General features: G+C 45.9%; 1 protein-coding gene across 1 annotated transcript in view; it reads left to right on the top strand.

Moving 5' to 3' along the window:
- The window catches only part of SLC22A4 (solute carrier family 22 member 4), a 40,035-nt gene that overhangs the window by 2,020 nt on the left and 21,480 nt on the right, over positions 1-16,535 (top strand). The window contains 2 exon segments of the mRNA XM_074355010.1: positions 14,223-14,326; positions 15,663-15,817. Of these exon segments, the coding sequence (XP_074211111.1) occupies positions 14,223-14,326; positions 15,663-15,817 (259 nt within the window).

Here is a 16,535-nt window from a genome sequence, read left to right on the forward strand (position 1 = left end):
CTCTGCTCTATGTGAAAACCTGAGCATAGTGTCTGCTAGTCTTCTATCCCCTTTCCTCAGCACAATGGGACAGTAATAGGATACCATGCCCGGCCTTGTGCTTTCAAAGCTCAGATGCCCACAGGGCACACTGGCCATGTTAGAGTCAGCTAACATCATACCTGGTTAGGAACAGGGTTCAGGAACCTGAATTCAAATCCTGACAGGCTTACTGTGTGACCTGGGGTAAAAATTACGTTTTCTGTGGAGATAGCAGGGTGAGGAAATACTCTTAAGAAGAGGTGTTAAAATTTGAGCTGAGTCTGGAAATGTGACCAGAACTTGTCCAGGCAAAGAACATGGCAGATTCTGGGGATGGGATTTCATAGATCAAGATGGCCTGGAACTCAAGGAATGGCAGGTGAGGCTAGAAATGTCTGTAGGAGTATCTTCACAATGGCCTTGTAAGAATGTTGAAGAGTTGACATTATTCTGAAGACAGTGAGGAAATAGTAAGGGTTCAAAGGAAGAGGTAACATGGCCAGATTTGTGTTTTGAGTAAGAACTCACTCTCACTGCTATGAAAAACAAGAAGACCAGTGAGGAAGCTGTGGGAATTGTTTTGGCAGGAGACTGGTGGCCAGGTAAGAGCGGTGGCTGTGGAGTCAATAGGAACTGTGGAAAGTGGGCTCAGCCTGTGGAGCACCTCTTGATTCCCCTCAGCATTGGCACCATGCTGACCCTGGTCCCTGAGGTGGCCGTGCTTCTCTGGCTTTGATCTCCTAGCAGGGGCTCCTAGTGCTTGCCCATCCTCTGGTCCTGGAAGTGTCATCAGCACCTGAGCTGGAGCTGGCCCTACTGGCTGCAGCCCTCCTTGACAGCTGGGCTGACTAGTCTCTTTCCCCTTTCTTGCTGGTTTTGTTCACTTCAGGGTGTGAGGGGTGGGTAGCTCCTGGCTTACAAGTATATAGCTATCCCTGTTGTGCCCTTCACAGGGGCCTGTGGGTACCTCTGGGGAGGCACATCATCACACTCTCACACATACACACCAGGACTTGCCTTTTCCAGCAGTCTTTCACTTCCTGGCTTCCTTTTTGGGTGCTAGGAGTAAAATAAAAGGTAAAGGGGCACTAGTAGTTGGGAGGAAGGAAAGGAGTAGCTTGAAAGTGGGTAGGGTGGGGTGGTTCTCCCCAGAGGTGATGGCACAAGGAGGAGTTCTGGAGTCAGACCAGAGGGCCACTTCTGACCCTGCCTTTAACCACTGGGATGACTTCAGCAGGTTACATCATTGCTCAGTGCCTCAGTCTCCTTGTCTATAAAAGGGGATACAAGCAAGTGAAAAGATGCTCAACATCACTAATTATTAAGGAAATGTAAATCAAAACCACAGTGAGATGTCACCTGACATCCATTAGATTGACTGCTATCAAAACCAAAACCAAACAAACAAAACAACCCTCCCCCAAAATAACAAGCAAGCATGTGGAGAATTTGGAACCCTCATGCACTGTTGGTAAGAATGTAGTACGGTGCAGCTACTATGGAAAACAGTGTGGCAGTCTCAAAAATTAAAAATAGAACTACCATATGATCCAGCAATATTGCTTCTGGGTATATATCCAAAAGAATTGAAAGCAGGATCTTGAAATATTTGCATACCCATGTTCATAGCAGCATTATTCACAATAGCCAAAAGGTAAAAGCAAATCAAATGTCCAGCAATGGATAATGGATAAATAAAATACGGTGTATACATACAATGGAATATTATTCAACCTTAAAAAGGAAGGACATTCTGACACATGCTACAACACAGATGAACCTTGAGGACATTATGCTAAGTAAAATAAGCCAGTCACAAAAAAGCAAAAACTGTATGATTTCACTTATATGAGTTACGGAGAGTAGTCAAATTCACAGAAACAGAAGTGGAATGGTAGTTGCCAAGGTGGGAGGGGGAAATGGGTAGTTGTTTAATGGATATACAGTTTCATTTTGTAAGATGAAAAGAGTTCTGGAGATTGGTTGCACAACAGTGTGAATACATTTAACTCTATTGAACTGTACACTTAAAAATCATTAAGATGGCACATTTTATGTTATGTGAATTTTATTACAGCTGTTTAAAATGAGGATCATAAGAATGCCCCACTTATCTGAGTTGTTGGGAGGATTCAGTGAGATCATGCGCCACACCACATCTGTAGCACCAGCAAATGGTCGTCATAGGTGGGTGGGTGAGGGGTGGTAAATGTCTCATCACCTGTGGCTGGTGGCACTGTGGGAGTCGTTGTAAGGTTAAGGTTGCAGCCTGTTTAATGGATGATGAGACTTTCTGGTGACAGAGCCCTCTTTTTCCAGAGTGGAATTCTAGGGCCCAGATAATAGGACACAGGTCCAAATACTATGCTGGGGTAAAAAATGGCCTCAGGTCCCCGATAACATCAAGCCCAGGGGCCCTGAGCAAGTCCTCGGCATCCCTCTGGCACTATACAGCTAGAGGGACCATTCTCAGACTGTCTCTGCTTTATACCTCTGTATGGGATCTCCTGATGGCAATACCTTCTGGAACAGAGAAGCCCACCTGAAATGACCCTCTGGCTCCTCCACAGGGAAGACAGGTCAGCCAGGGACTCGAGGATGGCATGTTCTGCTGTGGAGATGCCTTTCAGAGAATGCCAGGAGGCAGGAACCTGCTGTCTGAGTTGGGACCTGAATAGGTGCATCTGTCTGTGTGTTTAGGTGTGTGAGGTAGTCTCCTTCGTTGAGGGCTGTTTGTGAAGTCCAATTTATTTGTCCTGTGCAGGGCTAAGAATCACTTAGAAAAAACAACAACTTTCATTTGGAAATAATTTTCATTTAGAGAAAAGTTGTGAAAATAGCACAGAGAATTCACATATACCTTTCATCTGGCTTCCCCTAATGTCTACAAGTTACATAGCCATAATTTATTTATCAAAACTGGGAAATTAACATTGGTGACAATATTATTAGGTAAACTAGAGACCTCGAATTTTACCAATTTCTCCACTACTGTTTTTTCTGTTTTAGGATCCAGTCCAGAATCCCACATTGTATTTAGTTGTCAAGTCCTTTGTCTCCCCAAGTCTGTGACAGTTCCTCAGTTTGTCATGATCTTGACACTTTTTATGAGTCTATCAGTTATTTTGATGAACGTCCCTCAATTTGGATTTGTGTGATTCCTCTCATGATGAGACTGAGTTTGTGCCCTTTTTGGTAAGAATACCAGAGAAGTGATAAGTCCTCGGGGCATCTTACCAGCAGGCACATGATGTTGATGTGGCTGACTACTGGTGACATTAACCTTGATTACTTGGCTAAGTTGGTGTCTGCTGGGTTTCTCCACTGTAAAGTTACTATTTTTTCCCCTTCATAATTAATAAATATCTTGGGGGAGATACTTTGAGACTGTACAAACATCCCGTTTCTTCTTGGACATTCTACCCAGTGATTTTAACATCCATTACTAGACTTTCACTGGAACAACTATTTCTGTGGGTGTTTGCCTAGCGGTGATTCATTCCTATTTATTAACTGGAATTCTTCTGTAAAGAAGAGCTTCCTTTTCACTCGCATTTACTTATACAATTATTACTTCATATCAGTACAGACTTAGGCATGTTTATTTTATTCCGTGAGTCATAACCTAATACTATCCTTTATTTTGTTGCTCCGGTTGTTCCAGCTTGAACCAAATTATTTTCCACTTTAAGGAGAAAGAATGTAAAAATCCAGGGTGAGGTCCTTCATCTGTCTCTGGAGTCAGGGCTAGAGGAGCCTGTGTTTGCCCCCAGGGAAGAGCACCAGTCACCTCTTAGCTAAGTTATCCGTAGGGTGGGAGCATAGGAACAGGAGCAGGGGCTGGTGAGATCTGGCCCAATGCGTGGGACTGAAGCTTCTGCTGGGGAAGGAAGGGACCCCAAGCATCCCAGACGATCTGCCTGATGATGGAGTCTTTGTCACTGAGATCTACCGCAGTGGTGAGACCAGTCTCCATGGGCATGACCCTCCATCCAGCACTTCAGTGCCACAGACCCCAGGGAGCGAAGGCCTTATGGGTGAAAGGAAGCTCAGGAGCCTCCTGCCCTGAGGCTGAAGGAGCAAATGCCCTCTCTCCAGGGGGCCTAGATTCAGCAGCAGGGCCACGGGGCAAGCAGCAGGGGTGAATCTGGCTCTTGGCCAGGGTCTAAGCATGGGCTAGCCTTTGCCTCAAACATGTCCTCTTTTTCCATGGAACATCATTAGGTAGATGACCCCCTTCGGGCTGGAAAAAATTAGGCAGTCACCTCTGAGCCAGGCTCCATGCTCCAGAGGCCCTGAGGCCCTGAGGCTTGTTTGGTAAAGATCAGTTTTTTGTCATCAGTGACCTGAGACAGGGTTACTGCTCTACCATAATGATTTCTATCCTCTCTCCAGCTGGTTGCATCCTCTAGGAGCCCATGAGTGGACCAGCTGAATGGCCTAAAGCATGAAGGAGCATCCAGTAAAGGGCCTGGACCTCAGGAGGCACTAGCCTTGTGCTGTGTTTCCTGGGACCTGGGGTCAGAGAGTGGACAGAGCAGGATACACTGGTGCTCCACCCACAGCCCAAAGATACGAAACAGGAACATGGGGGCCTTATTCTCTGCAAACAGGGTGCTTATGGGAGGCACTGGGAGCAGCAAAGGAGGAAACGGTGAGACAGACCAAGCCTGGCATCTGGTTGACAAGTGCATGGGACCCCATATGGCAGCTCACTGGGATGTACCTCCCTTGGGGCCTGTGTGGTCTCTGCCAAAGGTGAAGAGTGTGAACAGGAAGCAAGTTTAAGCTGTTATCTTACCACCAGGTCTGCAGGCTGCCCTGGAATACTGCTGGCTAGCATGAGACTGGCAACTTGGCTGCTGGGACAGCCTGAGTATTAGCCAAGTTTACTCAGACCTGCGCTATGCCAGATTCCAAAGGGAATAAAGTGGGGACCTCCACCTCTAGGCAACACCAGCAGACTTTTATTTACAGTCAATGGTTCAGCAAGAGGACAAATAAAGATTTAGGGGCTTTCCCTGTCTCTGGCCTGAAGGTGCTCCTCTGTTGCTGCCTCACCCCAAACAGTTTGCCTGTTGCCTCTAAACTGTGTTGCTCTGACAAAGGCCACCAGGATATCAGAATATACCTTCTGGAGGCTGCTTCACCCACACCTCCTGCCAAGTTAAAGAGATAAACAGACTTTGTCTCTCTCTTCTGGTGGGCAGCAGAACCCTCACACTTTGTCTAAGAGATTATGTGGTGTGTTGACAAAAACAAGGCTTTGGCAGAACTGGTCGGAGGAACTGCAGGTGCCTCGGGCCTCTGATGGGACTGTGATTTCTTATTAGGGACAGGCTAAATTTGATTTATATTCAAAGGTAATGCAGATCTGCCTTGTTATCTGAAACTTTGGTTTAGTTTAAAGTGTATCTCTGGAGTTCAAAAGAAAGGCAGTGTCAACTGAAATTAATGCACAACGTAAAAGTTGAAAGTTATGTTTTACTTGGCGGACTTCTGAGGACTCGACCCCCTTTGAGCCCGGGATGACAGACTCTCAAATCACTCTGAGGGACTGCTCCAAAGAGGCAGGGGAGGAGCCAGGATATACAGGAGTTTTAAAACAAAGACCGGGTAGTCAGAACATTAAAACATTACTTACTGTTGACTAAAGAAAATCAGATTATCTCAAATTAAATAATTAAGTGCTTTTCTATGTATGGGAGGGAGCAAATGTCTGGGTTCATTGAAATCATTCCTTTGACAAGCACCTAGCTATCTAGGGCCAGTATCCTGTCCTTTCACATTCTCAGTTCTCTCAGGATGCACCTTTGGGGGCTGCCTGCTTGTCTGCATCCTGAGTTGGCAGTAGCAGCTGATGACTTGATGGCCACAGCATTCTTTGTTTACTGATATGGCTTGCAGTATTTTTCATTCACAGCAGGGATCCCCATTTGAACCAGAGGTAGTGCAGAGAGAATGGAGGCTCTGGGGGAAGGCTAGGTTGACTCACATACCCTAGCAATTGGCACAGACAGCCCAGGGCTGGTGGCTCCTGCTCTGTTTGGAGGACTGGAGGGCAGGTTCACACTGGCACCTTCTAGAGTTTCTCTTTGATGCTGTGTGACTGGTACAGATCCCATCCCATTCGGTCTCGTTCCCAGAATGGAGCCTGGTAGAGCTGTGGTAGATCCAATGTCGGGATGCAAGGGGGATAGCCAGGTCTCTGAGTGCTCCTTCTTTCCTCAGGCCCCTCCACTCCCATCCCCACCAGCCCACTTAAACTCCCTGGGTCTTTTGCTTTGGCTCAGCCTCTGATGACCACAGAACTCTTCACTGAGGAGTCTCCACTAGTGAGTGCTTTTTCTTTACCTCTAATATGAAGAAAGAAAGATAATGAGAATATTTTAAGATTTAGCCTTCTTCCATCTCCTGATCTCTGAGTTAGAGAATCTTTAATTCCTGGTGAGTGCAACCAGAATATTGGGGAATCCCATACTCCACTCAGCCCCTTCTCACATAGTAGCGGCTCTACCCCTGGTTCTACAGGCTGAGAATATTGGGCTGGTTGTCCTTGTCCCAGCTTGTTGTAGAGTGGAAATTCCATGATAAGTGATGCAAGCTGAAAAGAAGGACCAGCATCCAACTCATAAAGCAGAAGTGTCATTCTGAGGGCTGCTTTCCCTTTCTCCAACTTTAGAGCAGGGGCTCAGAGATTTTCCCCAGGGGGAGAAGTAGTCCATAACAACAGAGAGCTCTAAAGCTGTCCCCGCAGGAAATAACTTCATTTGAAACAGTATGTGCAGACGTTGAAGCCTACGAGGGCTCTTTAAAACAATGGAGATTGTGATGGTAAACAATTAAAAGGAGACTGGTAGCTTCATTAGAGCAACAAGCTAACCCATAAGGCAACTAGTTTACTAGAGAGAACCAGAAAAAGAACAGCTCATAACAGTCCTCCAGGAGTCTGAACAGACCTCAAAACCTTGCCTCAAAACTACTCCTGCAAATGATCTTGAATTTAATTGAACTAGATGAGGAAATGTTTTATGCCCCAGGGCACTGTTGAAACAATAAAGGAATCAGCCAGCAATTGGTGGAACCTAACAGCTAGGTGTGATATCAGCAGAGGCGAACAGCTAAATAGAAAAACCAGGGAAAGAGACAGTCAAAAAGAGCCCTGCTAAAATCATTGCTATCCCAGGGTGACTGTGCACATGCCCAAGGCTATGCCCTCTGAGGAGCAACATCAGAGACTTCACACTGCAAGGGAAATAGACTTCACTAAGAGTCCAGCCAAGTCATTAAATAAATAAACAAGCTACAGAAAATAAAAACAAGCACCCTCAGGTTTAAGGGGTGTTCAGTGCTCAGAGTTTCCACAATATATTTCCTAAAATGTCCAGTTTTTAACAAAATATTACAAGACACGCAAAGAAACAGGAACACATGACCCATACACAGGGAAGCAGCAGGAAACAAATTGCCTGAAAGAGCACAGATGACAGATTTAACAAAGACTTCAAAGCAGCCATTACAAATCTATTCGAAGAACTAAAGGAAGTTATACTTTAAAAAGTAAAAGAAGGTATGATGACAACGTCTCGTCAAATGCAGAATACCAATTAGGAGATAAAAATAAAAGTTATATTAAACAAAGAATCAAATAGATGTTCTAGAGTTGAAATACACAGTAACTGAAATTAAAATTTCACTAGTGAGCCTTGTAATAGATTTGAACAGACAGAAGAATCAGCAAATTGTAATCCAAAAAAGGGAGAAAAAAGGAATGAAGAGAAATGATCAGGGTCTTAGAGAAGTTTGAAACATTATTAATGAAACTTACACATGCATAATGGGAACACTAAGAGAAGAGAGAAAGGAGCATAAAAAATAGTGAAAGAAATACTGAGATTTCCTGAAATTTGATGAAAAGCATTAATCTATACAGCTCAGCAGCTCAACGAACTCCAGGTAGAAGAAACAAAGAGTTTCACACACAGACGTATCATGGTAAAACTACTCAAAGACAAAGACAAAGGGAAAATTTTGAAAATAGCAAGAAAAGTATGACTTACCACATCCAAGGGAATCCCAGTAAGATTTATATTTGACTTCTCACAAGAAACAGCGGAGGCCAGAAGGCAGTGAGATAACATATTTAAAGTGCTGGAAGAAAAAAGACATCAATCACAAATCTTATATCTAGCAAAACTATCTTTCAAAAATGAAATAAAAGCATTCCCAGACACACAAACACACACAAAGAATTTTTGCTAGCACTGCTGCCTTACGAGAAATACTAAAGGAAGTTCTTCAGGAATATGTATTTTTTTAATGCACAACTTATTCTCTGAGAACTACAAAGCATCTTTGAAAGAAATTAAAGAAGACCTAAATAAATGGAAAGACATTCCATGTTCTGTTCATGAAGCAGAAGTCTTAATATTGTTAAGATGGCAACACTCCCCAAGTTGATCTGCAGATTCAACACAAAAGATGTTTAATATCATTAGTCATTATGGAAATGCAAATCAAAACCACAATGGAAATACTTTTTAACACCCACTGGGATGGTTCAAGTTAAAAAGCCATACAATAACAAGTGTTGATAGGAATATGGAAAAACTGAAACCCTCGTTCATTGCTGTTGGGATTGTAAAAAGACACAGCCACTTTACAGAACATTTTGGGAGTTCCTAAAAAGATTAAATATAGATTTATTATATGATTCAGCAATTCGACTCCTCATATATGCCCAAGAGAAATGAGAACATATGTCCATGTAATATGTGCACAGAAGTTTATAGCAGCTTTATTCATAATAGCCAAAAAGTAGAAACAACCCCAATGTCTATCAACTGATAAATGGATAAATAGAATGTGGTAAACTCACACAATGGTATATTATTCAACCATAAAAAAGAATGAAGTACTGATACTCATACAACAACATGATGAGCCTTGAAAACATTGTGCTAAGTGAAAGAAGCCAATCACAAAAGACCATATATTGTATGATTCCACTTATATTAAATGTCTAGAATAGGCAAATCCATAGAGACAGAAAGTATACTCGTGGTTGCCAGGAGCTGGGAAAGAGAATGGGAAGTGACTGCTAATGGGTATGGGGTTTCTCTCAGGGGTGATGAAACCATTCTGAAATTAGATAGTGCTGATGATTGCACAGCTCTGTGATTATAGTAAAAACCACTGAATTGTAGACATTTAAAAAAAAAGAATTTTATGGTATATAAATTGTATCTCAATAAAGCTCTTATACACAAAGAATTAAATAGCCAGCCAGCTCCCCCACCTCCCCTACAATGGTCAGGAAATTTCCAGCTTTAAATCTGCAACTGAGTTATAAAGAGGAAATAAGAGTGAATGTATATTCTATTATTAACTAACTAATACTTCCTATTTTTTCCCCCAGAATGAAAAAACAACTACAAGAGAAATCCATTTTTCATTCTTAAATGGACTATAGCTAATTTTTCATTCACAGTCATCTCTGAGATTGAAGTCCATTTGTAAAGAGATTTTACACCTTGTGGTAAAAGCTTTTCTAGTTTTTAGTCATTGAATATAAAGTTATTATTTCTAAGAATCTCTTCTGCCTAGTCAGGTTTAAGTGTAACCTGCTTTGCTTACTCATTAATGCTGCTTGTTGTACGTCATGGTTTTGCTTAGGACAAAGGCATGAGATTAGTAGAAAGGGAACTACCACTTAATGAGGCCTGTGATGGTTAATGTCAGACACTCTACTTACATTCCCTGTCCAATGCTCACGACAACCTCAGGAGGGAGTATTATTGTCACTTCTCTGAAGTTGGAAAAGGGGGCTAATGAGTGGCCCAAAGTCACACAGCCAGAAGTGGCAGAACCCCAGAGAGCCTGTGCTCTTTGCTCAACATCAGGCTGCCTTCCAGATTCTCAATCCGATGCAGGTCGCAGATACACTTATCTTTATGATCCTTTATGGCTTTGGAAAAGGCTAAAACTGCTCGACTTTGGCTACTTGGGGGAGTTCAAGGTTGACAGTGATTTCAAAGGACATTTCCAAACTTATTTTCTGTTACTCCTAATTGTACAACATTTGTTCATCAACAATATATTAAGTATCCACTATATTACGTATCCATTATATTAAGTATCCTATGTTTTAAGTGCTTAGCCTTGTGCAAGCATCAGTTATCTAAAATGATTATATGAATGTGTTCAGGTTTTAGAATTCTGTCCATCTGGAGAAGGATGAGCAGGGGGTGCCTCTTTTCCTCTCTAGCCAGAGAGCAAGGCTTCTAGTGGCCCAGAACAAAGCCTGCCCCACCCAGGATTGCTAGGTTCATGCATGCACATGTGCACACCTGATCTGTCCTGTGAGGTATGCTTGATCTTGAGCTTTGTGGAGGCAGTGACCATGTCTGCTTTGTGACCCATACAGAGTCTGGCCCAGAGCAGGTGCTCAATGACAGCTGAATAAATGATTAAGCAATTCCTTTTACCAATCCTCTAGAACTTGGGCTGGTCACTTCATTGCTCTGTGCCTTCATTTCCTCATTTGTAAAATGGCGATAAAGAGAGCACCCATTTCATATGGCAACTTTGAAATCCCATGAGATAATACAAGACACACAGTGAGCACTCAATACACTGTACTCATCATTCCTATTATTATTGCTGCTGAGACCATGAGCGCCATATTCTTCTAGGCCAAACTAAAGCAGAGCTGAAGGCTAGATGGTCCAGCCAACTGGAGCTTACTCTGCTCTGCTGGGGAGCATTGGTTTAAGACCTTGAGAATGAGACAGGCACAGTAACCCTGCAAGGGCACATCCAGTGCCCTAACCCTATCCACTCTGGGCTGTATGGTTCCCATGTCCCACTCTCTGTCCAGGGCATGTGTGAGTGTGGGTTGTGTTTCAGAAATGGTAGTTTTTGACCTCAAAGTACAGCTCTAGAGCAATGCTGGGCAGCTCCTCACCAGGCCATCAGCCATTATGCTCTGAGCTGACCCTGTGTATGTATGTTTGTGTATGTGTGCATGTGTGTACACACATGTGCAGAGACCCACAGGACAGTTCTGTCTCATCAAGGAAAGGATTATCTTCCACTGGTCCTGCCATTTCATTACTAACCACAGGGAGCTTCCTGGGACCTGGCTAGCGGGGCTCCAAGACACACTCCTAAAATCCCCAAAGGGCTGGGAAGGCAGAGCCTGGCCTCCCCAAAAACAGTCCCACGGAGAAAAGGGCCCCTCTTTAGGCTGGCAGCCAATTTATTGGTCACCAGTCCCATGAGCCACAGCTGGAACTTTATCTGCCAATCTCAGGTCCTATTACCAGGTCTCTGGTAGCTTTCTAAAAAGACTCTGGGTACAGTAACTCCCCGAGAGAGCCCAGCCTTGGAACCCACCATGGGTAGCCATGAGATCCAGCTGTCATCTCCTGCCACATGCAAGCAAGAGCTCCAAAGACATATAGCACCCTCCAAGGCCTGGGGCAGATGGCCACCTTCTGTGCTACATGATGCTGACAGGGCTTCTTGGGCCCCTCTTCAGGGAGGGAAGGGGAACCTGGAGCCATGGCCATATGGCCTCCAGTAGGAGGGCAATGCAGAGCTGGCCCTCACTTCACACTTCTCAGCACCCAAGTCAGAACTTCTTTCCTTACTCCATTCCCTAAAGAGACCAGGCTCGACCCACTACCAGGGCCAGCTTCCTGAGCATCAATCCGTGCAGTCACACAGGGGCCCCCACTTAGTTTTCACTCTCTGCTATCGATGTCTTGAAATTCTTAACTGTTTTTAAATAGGGGATCCTGAATTTTCTGTTTGCACTGGGCTTGCAAATTAGGTCACCAGGTCTGCTCACTACCTTTGCCCATGCAATGCCTGGCCCCTCATCTGACAGCTTTCTTCTTTCTTTTCTGTCTCCAAGTCCTATCTATCTTCCCCTAAGGCAATGTCCTGACAAAAATATTAAAAAGAACAAGAAAGGAGAGCACATTACCTTTGGAAGAGCTTTTCTGCCTGACTACAGATGAATGGTGATCATTGATAATGGACACATTAATACCCCTACTATCGAGACTTCCTCAGCTCTGTCCAAGGCCAAAGGCTGTGGTGGAGGCCTTCTGTCCCTAGTCCCGGGGTCACATTCCTTGAAGAAGTACAGGGGGTGGTATGTAATAAACTCACTTTGTCTGGCCTTTGGAATTCTTGTCCAAAGCAGACAGTTACAAGTTTGAGTTCTGAGGCCGGAGCTGGTGTCTCGCTTGCCCAGTTACCTGCTATGACTTCAGGCAAACACCAGTCTCAGAGCCTAAGTTTACTCTTCTGCACAATGGGTCACACTCCACATCATGAGGCTTTGGGGCCTCAATCACTAATCTCTGTGTGTTGGGGCAGATCTCAAGCTCTTTTCTGACACTTTGGCAAGTGATTTTTGTAAGTAGTTGGCCATTAGTTCAGGTACATGTCCTGTCTACTTCTGAGTCATGGCCAGGGAGGGCACATGAATCTGGCCATACAGTTTTGGAGGGTTTGTGCCCTTTCCCATGAAGCCCATTCAGGGGCCCAAGCTGAAGCAACCCTACTCTGGCTATGGTCTCAGACTTACCCTCAGTTGTGTCTGAGGGGTAGAGATCTGAGTTCCTGGCCCTCATTGTCTTTCTTCAGCAGAGCTGTGCTTGGGCGTCTGGCCTGTGGCCAGGATTGTGGGCACCGGGAGAGGCAGACTCTATTGAATCTTGCTATTGTCTCCAGGATGGGGGTGTTCTCAAAGACATTATCCTCAACATCACAGAGTGGCCCCTCTGTGGAAGGAAGGATATAGGAGAGACTTCTCTTGGGTCTCAGTACTTAGAAAAACTGAGCTTCTGTGGAATGATCCAGAGTGGATCATCTGCACAGTGATCCAGAGAGCTGAGCTGCTGGGATATTCAAAGCCAGATTTCAGGGCTTCCCTGGCAAGCAGACAGGCCCCTGGGCAGTATAGCCAGTGGCCAGTCTTACCCTGGCTTGGTTATTTTGCAACCCCGCCTCCCCTGTGATTCCCACTTGCCCCAATTCCCTTAGCTTTTTGTTGTACACATTTCTCTTATGTGTGTCCTTATATATACCTCTCTCTGCTGCAGAATGAGGTATGATATAAATATGTGAATTCATTTTTACATCTATTTCAGGGAAGTTGTGAGAGTTAATAGCTAAATTGCTTTGGGAATGTCATGGAGCAGCACCACTGCCAAGTGGAGCTGGGGTTGGGTGGGAGGCAGGGGGTTTCCCTGTAGATGGGATCATCTTGCCTCGTGCAGCAACCCCCTTACCCACAGCCCCCAAATATTTATGGGCATCTGTTTATTTTTTTAATTAATGAAAGCTCCCTGAACACCCATTGAAACTTTTGCAACCTCCCCTTGAGATTTTGCTGAATTGCCCTAAGTCGAGAGCTGGGAATTGAAACTCTGGCTGAAACTCTCATTTTATGGGTCCATAAGCAGAGACTTGTTAGGGCTATCATAGCCCCCGGACCCGGGGACATGGAGGGACCACACTTGGGTGAGGGCTGCATGGGAAGGAGGGTGGAGGAGTATAGAGGGGAGATAAGGAGCACTGCATAGGGGGTAGGAACCCCACCCCCAGCACACTGGGGCCCTGGATCAGGCCCTAAGCTGGGCCTATGGTGTTAGTGGGCCAGAGAGCACAGGGTTCTCTAGAGGAATTCATTCAGAAAACAGAATCACAGGCCCCAGGGACCACTTGCACTTTTCAACAAGGTAAAGGAAACTTGCACACCTGGACTGAGTGACCATGCCCTCTACCCTGCCCTTGAGGCCTTTCAAACATCTTCCCTCTGTGCTGGGATGCCTTCTGAAGCAGAAATGCCACCTTTGCTTCATACTGCATCCCAGCTGAGGGGTCACCAGTCAAAGCCATGCCTCAGCTGGCTTCTCACTACACAAACGTAAGCAGAGCCACAGTCATCACCCTCCCTTCAGAACAGGAGGGTGAGTCTCAGGGAGGACCCTGACTTGCCCCAGTAAATGGTACAGTCAGGAGTCAACCCCAGGGCTGTGAGGCCTGTGCCCTTTGCACAAAAGCTACAGCCTCGCCCAGGGGAGGAGAGCCTACCTGGCTGCCAAGCTGATATGCCCTCTGAGCTGGGCTGGGACTGGGCCTGCTGAGGGGTTGGGCTAACTTTTCACGCTTTTCCCTGACAGTGGAATCTGGTGTGTGAGGATGATTGGAAGACGCCGCTCACCACCTCCCTGTTCTTCGTAGGTGTGCTCCTTGGGTCCTTTGTGTCCGGGCAGCTGTCAGAAAGGTAAGGATGCTGGGAGGGAGGAAAGATGATTTCAATTCACTGCCTATCTTTGGTTTGAACTGAATTTAGGGTATTTTCACCCAGGGAAAGAGAGGCCACTTAGGCCACCAAGTGAGAGATAGGAGAAACCACAGTATCTCCTGTTTCCCCTGCCCTCAGCCTCTTGCTGGGACCCTCTGGAAAGTGGAGTCTTTATATCACCAAATGCCTCAAAAAAAGCTGCTACTGTCTCACCACTGCCTCCCCACCCCACCCCTAACTCTTGGATGACATGCGATCTGTCCACAACCAGCCATCAGCCAGAGTCAGACCAGAGCGTGAGCACCTGCTCGCTAACTGTGCACCCATCTCTGCCATGGGTCAGGCCCCCGGCTGGACACTGGGGCCACAGAGCTGATCCAGGCTGGTTCTTGGCCTCCTGGAGTGCAGTCTGGAACAGACAGCATCACAGCTCCGGGAGATGTGCCCTCAATGGCCCTTGAATATTCTATGGGAACCCAAGCAGGAAAATGGGAGTGGTCAGTGGCAGTGATGGGGAAGACTTCCCAGAGGAGTGGCCGTCCCTCCCCCAGTTATGAAGCCCAGTGGGACTCCAAGCCCAACAGCCTGATACCTGAGTTTGGAAAACTGGGTGGAAGACTGTTCTGCTCACACCTATGTTCCATTCTATCCATTGGACACTATCAGAATGTGAAATTAAGGCAAGCCCACTACAGTGTCCCCAGTGGACATTGCTGGAAGCTACACTTCCCATAGAGCAGTGATTCACAATTTGGGATGCATGTAGAGTCACTTGGGAAATTTTTTTAAGCTGAAATGCATGTAGTTGTCTGCAGCCAGACAGTAAGAACTGAGGAAGGTGGTTGCTGACACCAGTATTCTTTGAAGCTTTCCTGGTGATTCCAAGCACAACCAAGGTTGAACACCACTGCCATAGAGAGACTCTTGGTTCTGGATTGACAGAATTCCCATGTTGCTGATATTAGATCTTTAGTCTGTACTGTAGCCGCTTTCCAGAAATATGGTGGCAGCTTCTACTTGTGGCTCGTTCTAAAGAGCTGATTTCCACATGGTCCTTGCATAAGCTGTTATGTGCTTTTGAGATTTGGTGCCTCCACAGGAGGCTTAGAATCTCAAAAGTCACCTCCTGGACAGATGGATGCCTGAAGTCTCACCAAGAAGGAACCTGGGAGGATGTGAGGGGGAGGAAAGCCTGTCACAGCCCTTGAAAAAACAAAGTCTTCTGCGATGTCTGATTTAAGGCTTGCCACACACCCTGATTGCATGCTACAGTGACCTGCGTGGGCCATGTTTTGTGCTGGGCTATACTCTACAGGTTTGGCAGGAAGACCATCCACTTCATAACCATGGCTGTGCAGACTGGCTTCAGCTTCCTGCAGATTTTTTCCATTAACTGGGAGATGTTCACCATATTATTTGTCATCGTCGGCATGGGCCAGATCTCCAACTATGTGGTGGCCTTCATACTAGGTAAGGATGGCTTCTGACCTGCAGGGCTCCTCCTTCCACCCCTCTGAGAGGCCTGGGAAGAGGAGGCCACTGAAGAGGTTACAGTGAGTGCTTTTACTCAGCATAGAAGGAAGCACCTCAACTCATGGGCTGTGTTTCCAAATGTGATAAGCTCCAGATGTATATGTGCTGGGGAGGGGACTATAGCTACAGGTTCTTTGATCTGTCACAGGCAGGGCAGGCACTCACAGGGAGCCAGCTCTGTGTTGAGTCCTGAAATATGACACTAAATAAGAGCTGGAGCTGGGAGGAACCAGCTGAGACACATTGAAGGAGCACAGGGCTTGGGAGAAACACAGAGGAGGGGATCTTAAGGGAGCAACAGCCTAGGGATGTCTTCGATCTGAGCTATGAAAGCTTGGGGCTTCTGCCTGGGACAAGGCTAAAGGGCAGCTGGGCATGGCCCATGGAAGGACTTAGAATAGTTGGTGTGGCCAGTACACAGGTGGAGGAGACATGTGCCAGACAGGAGTCCAGCACCAGTCTGCCATCATTGGGCAGATCTAGTCTCACCCTGAGTCAGAGTCCACAACCAGAGCCTAACAGCTGTGCACACGATGACCCTCACTGATGAAAGCAGTCCTGTATCCTAGCAGCAGCCTTCTTCTGGAATATCAGGCTGCACGAAGGGGCCTCACAAGCTAAAGGCCATGAAGAGGCCCCCAGGCCCTTCACCAAC

Source organism: Camelus bactrianus, chromosome 3 (assembly GCF_048773025.1).
Source record: "Camelus bactrianus isolate YW-2024 breed Bactrian camel chromosome 3, ASM4877302v1, whole genome shotgun sequence".
Classification (NCBI taxonomy): Eukaryota; Metazoa; Chordata; class Mammalia; order Artiodactyla; family Camelidae; genus Camelus; species Camelus bactrianus.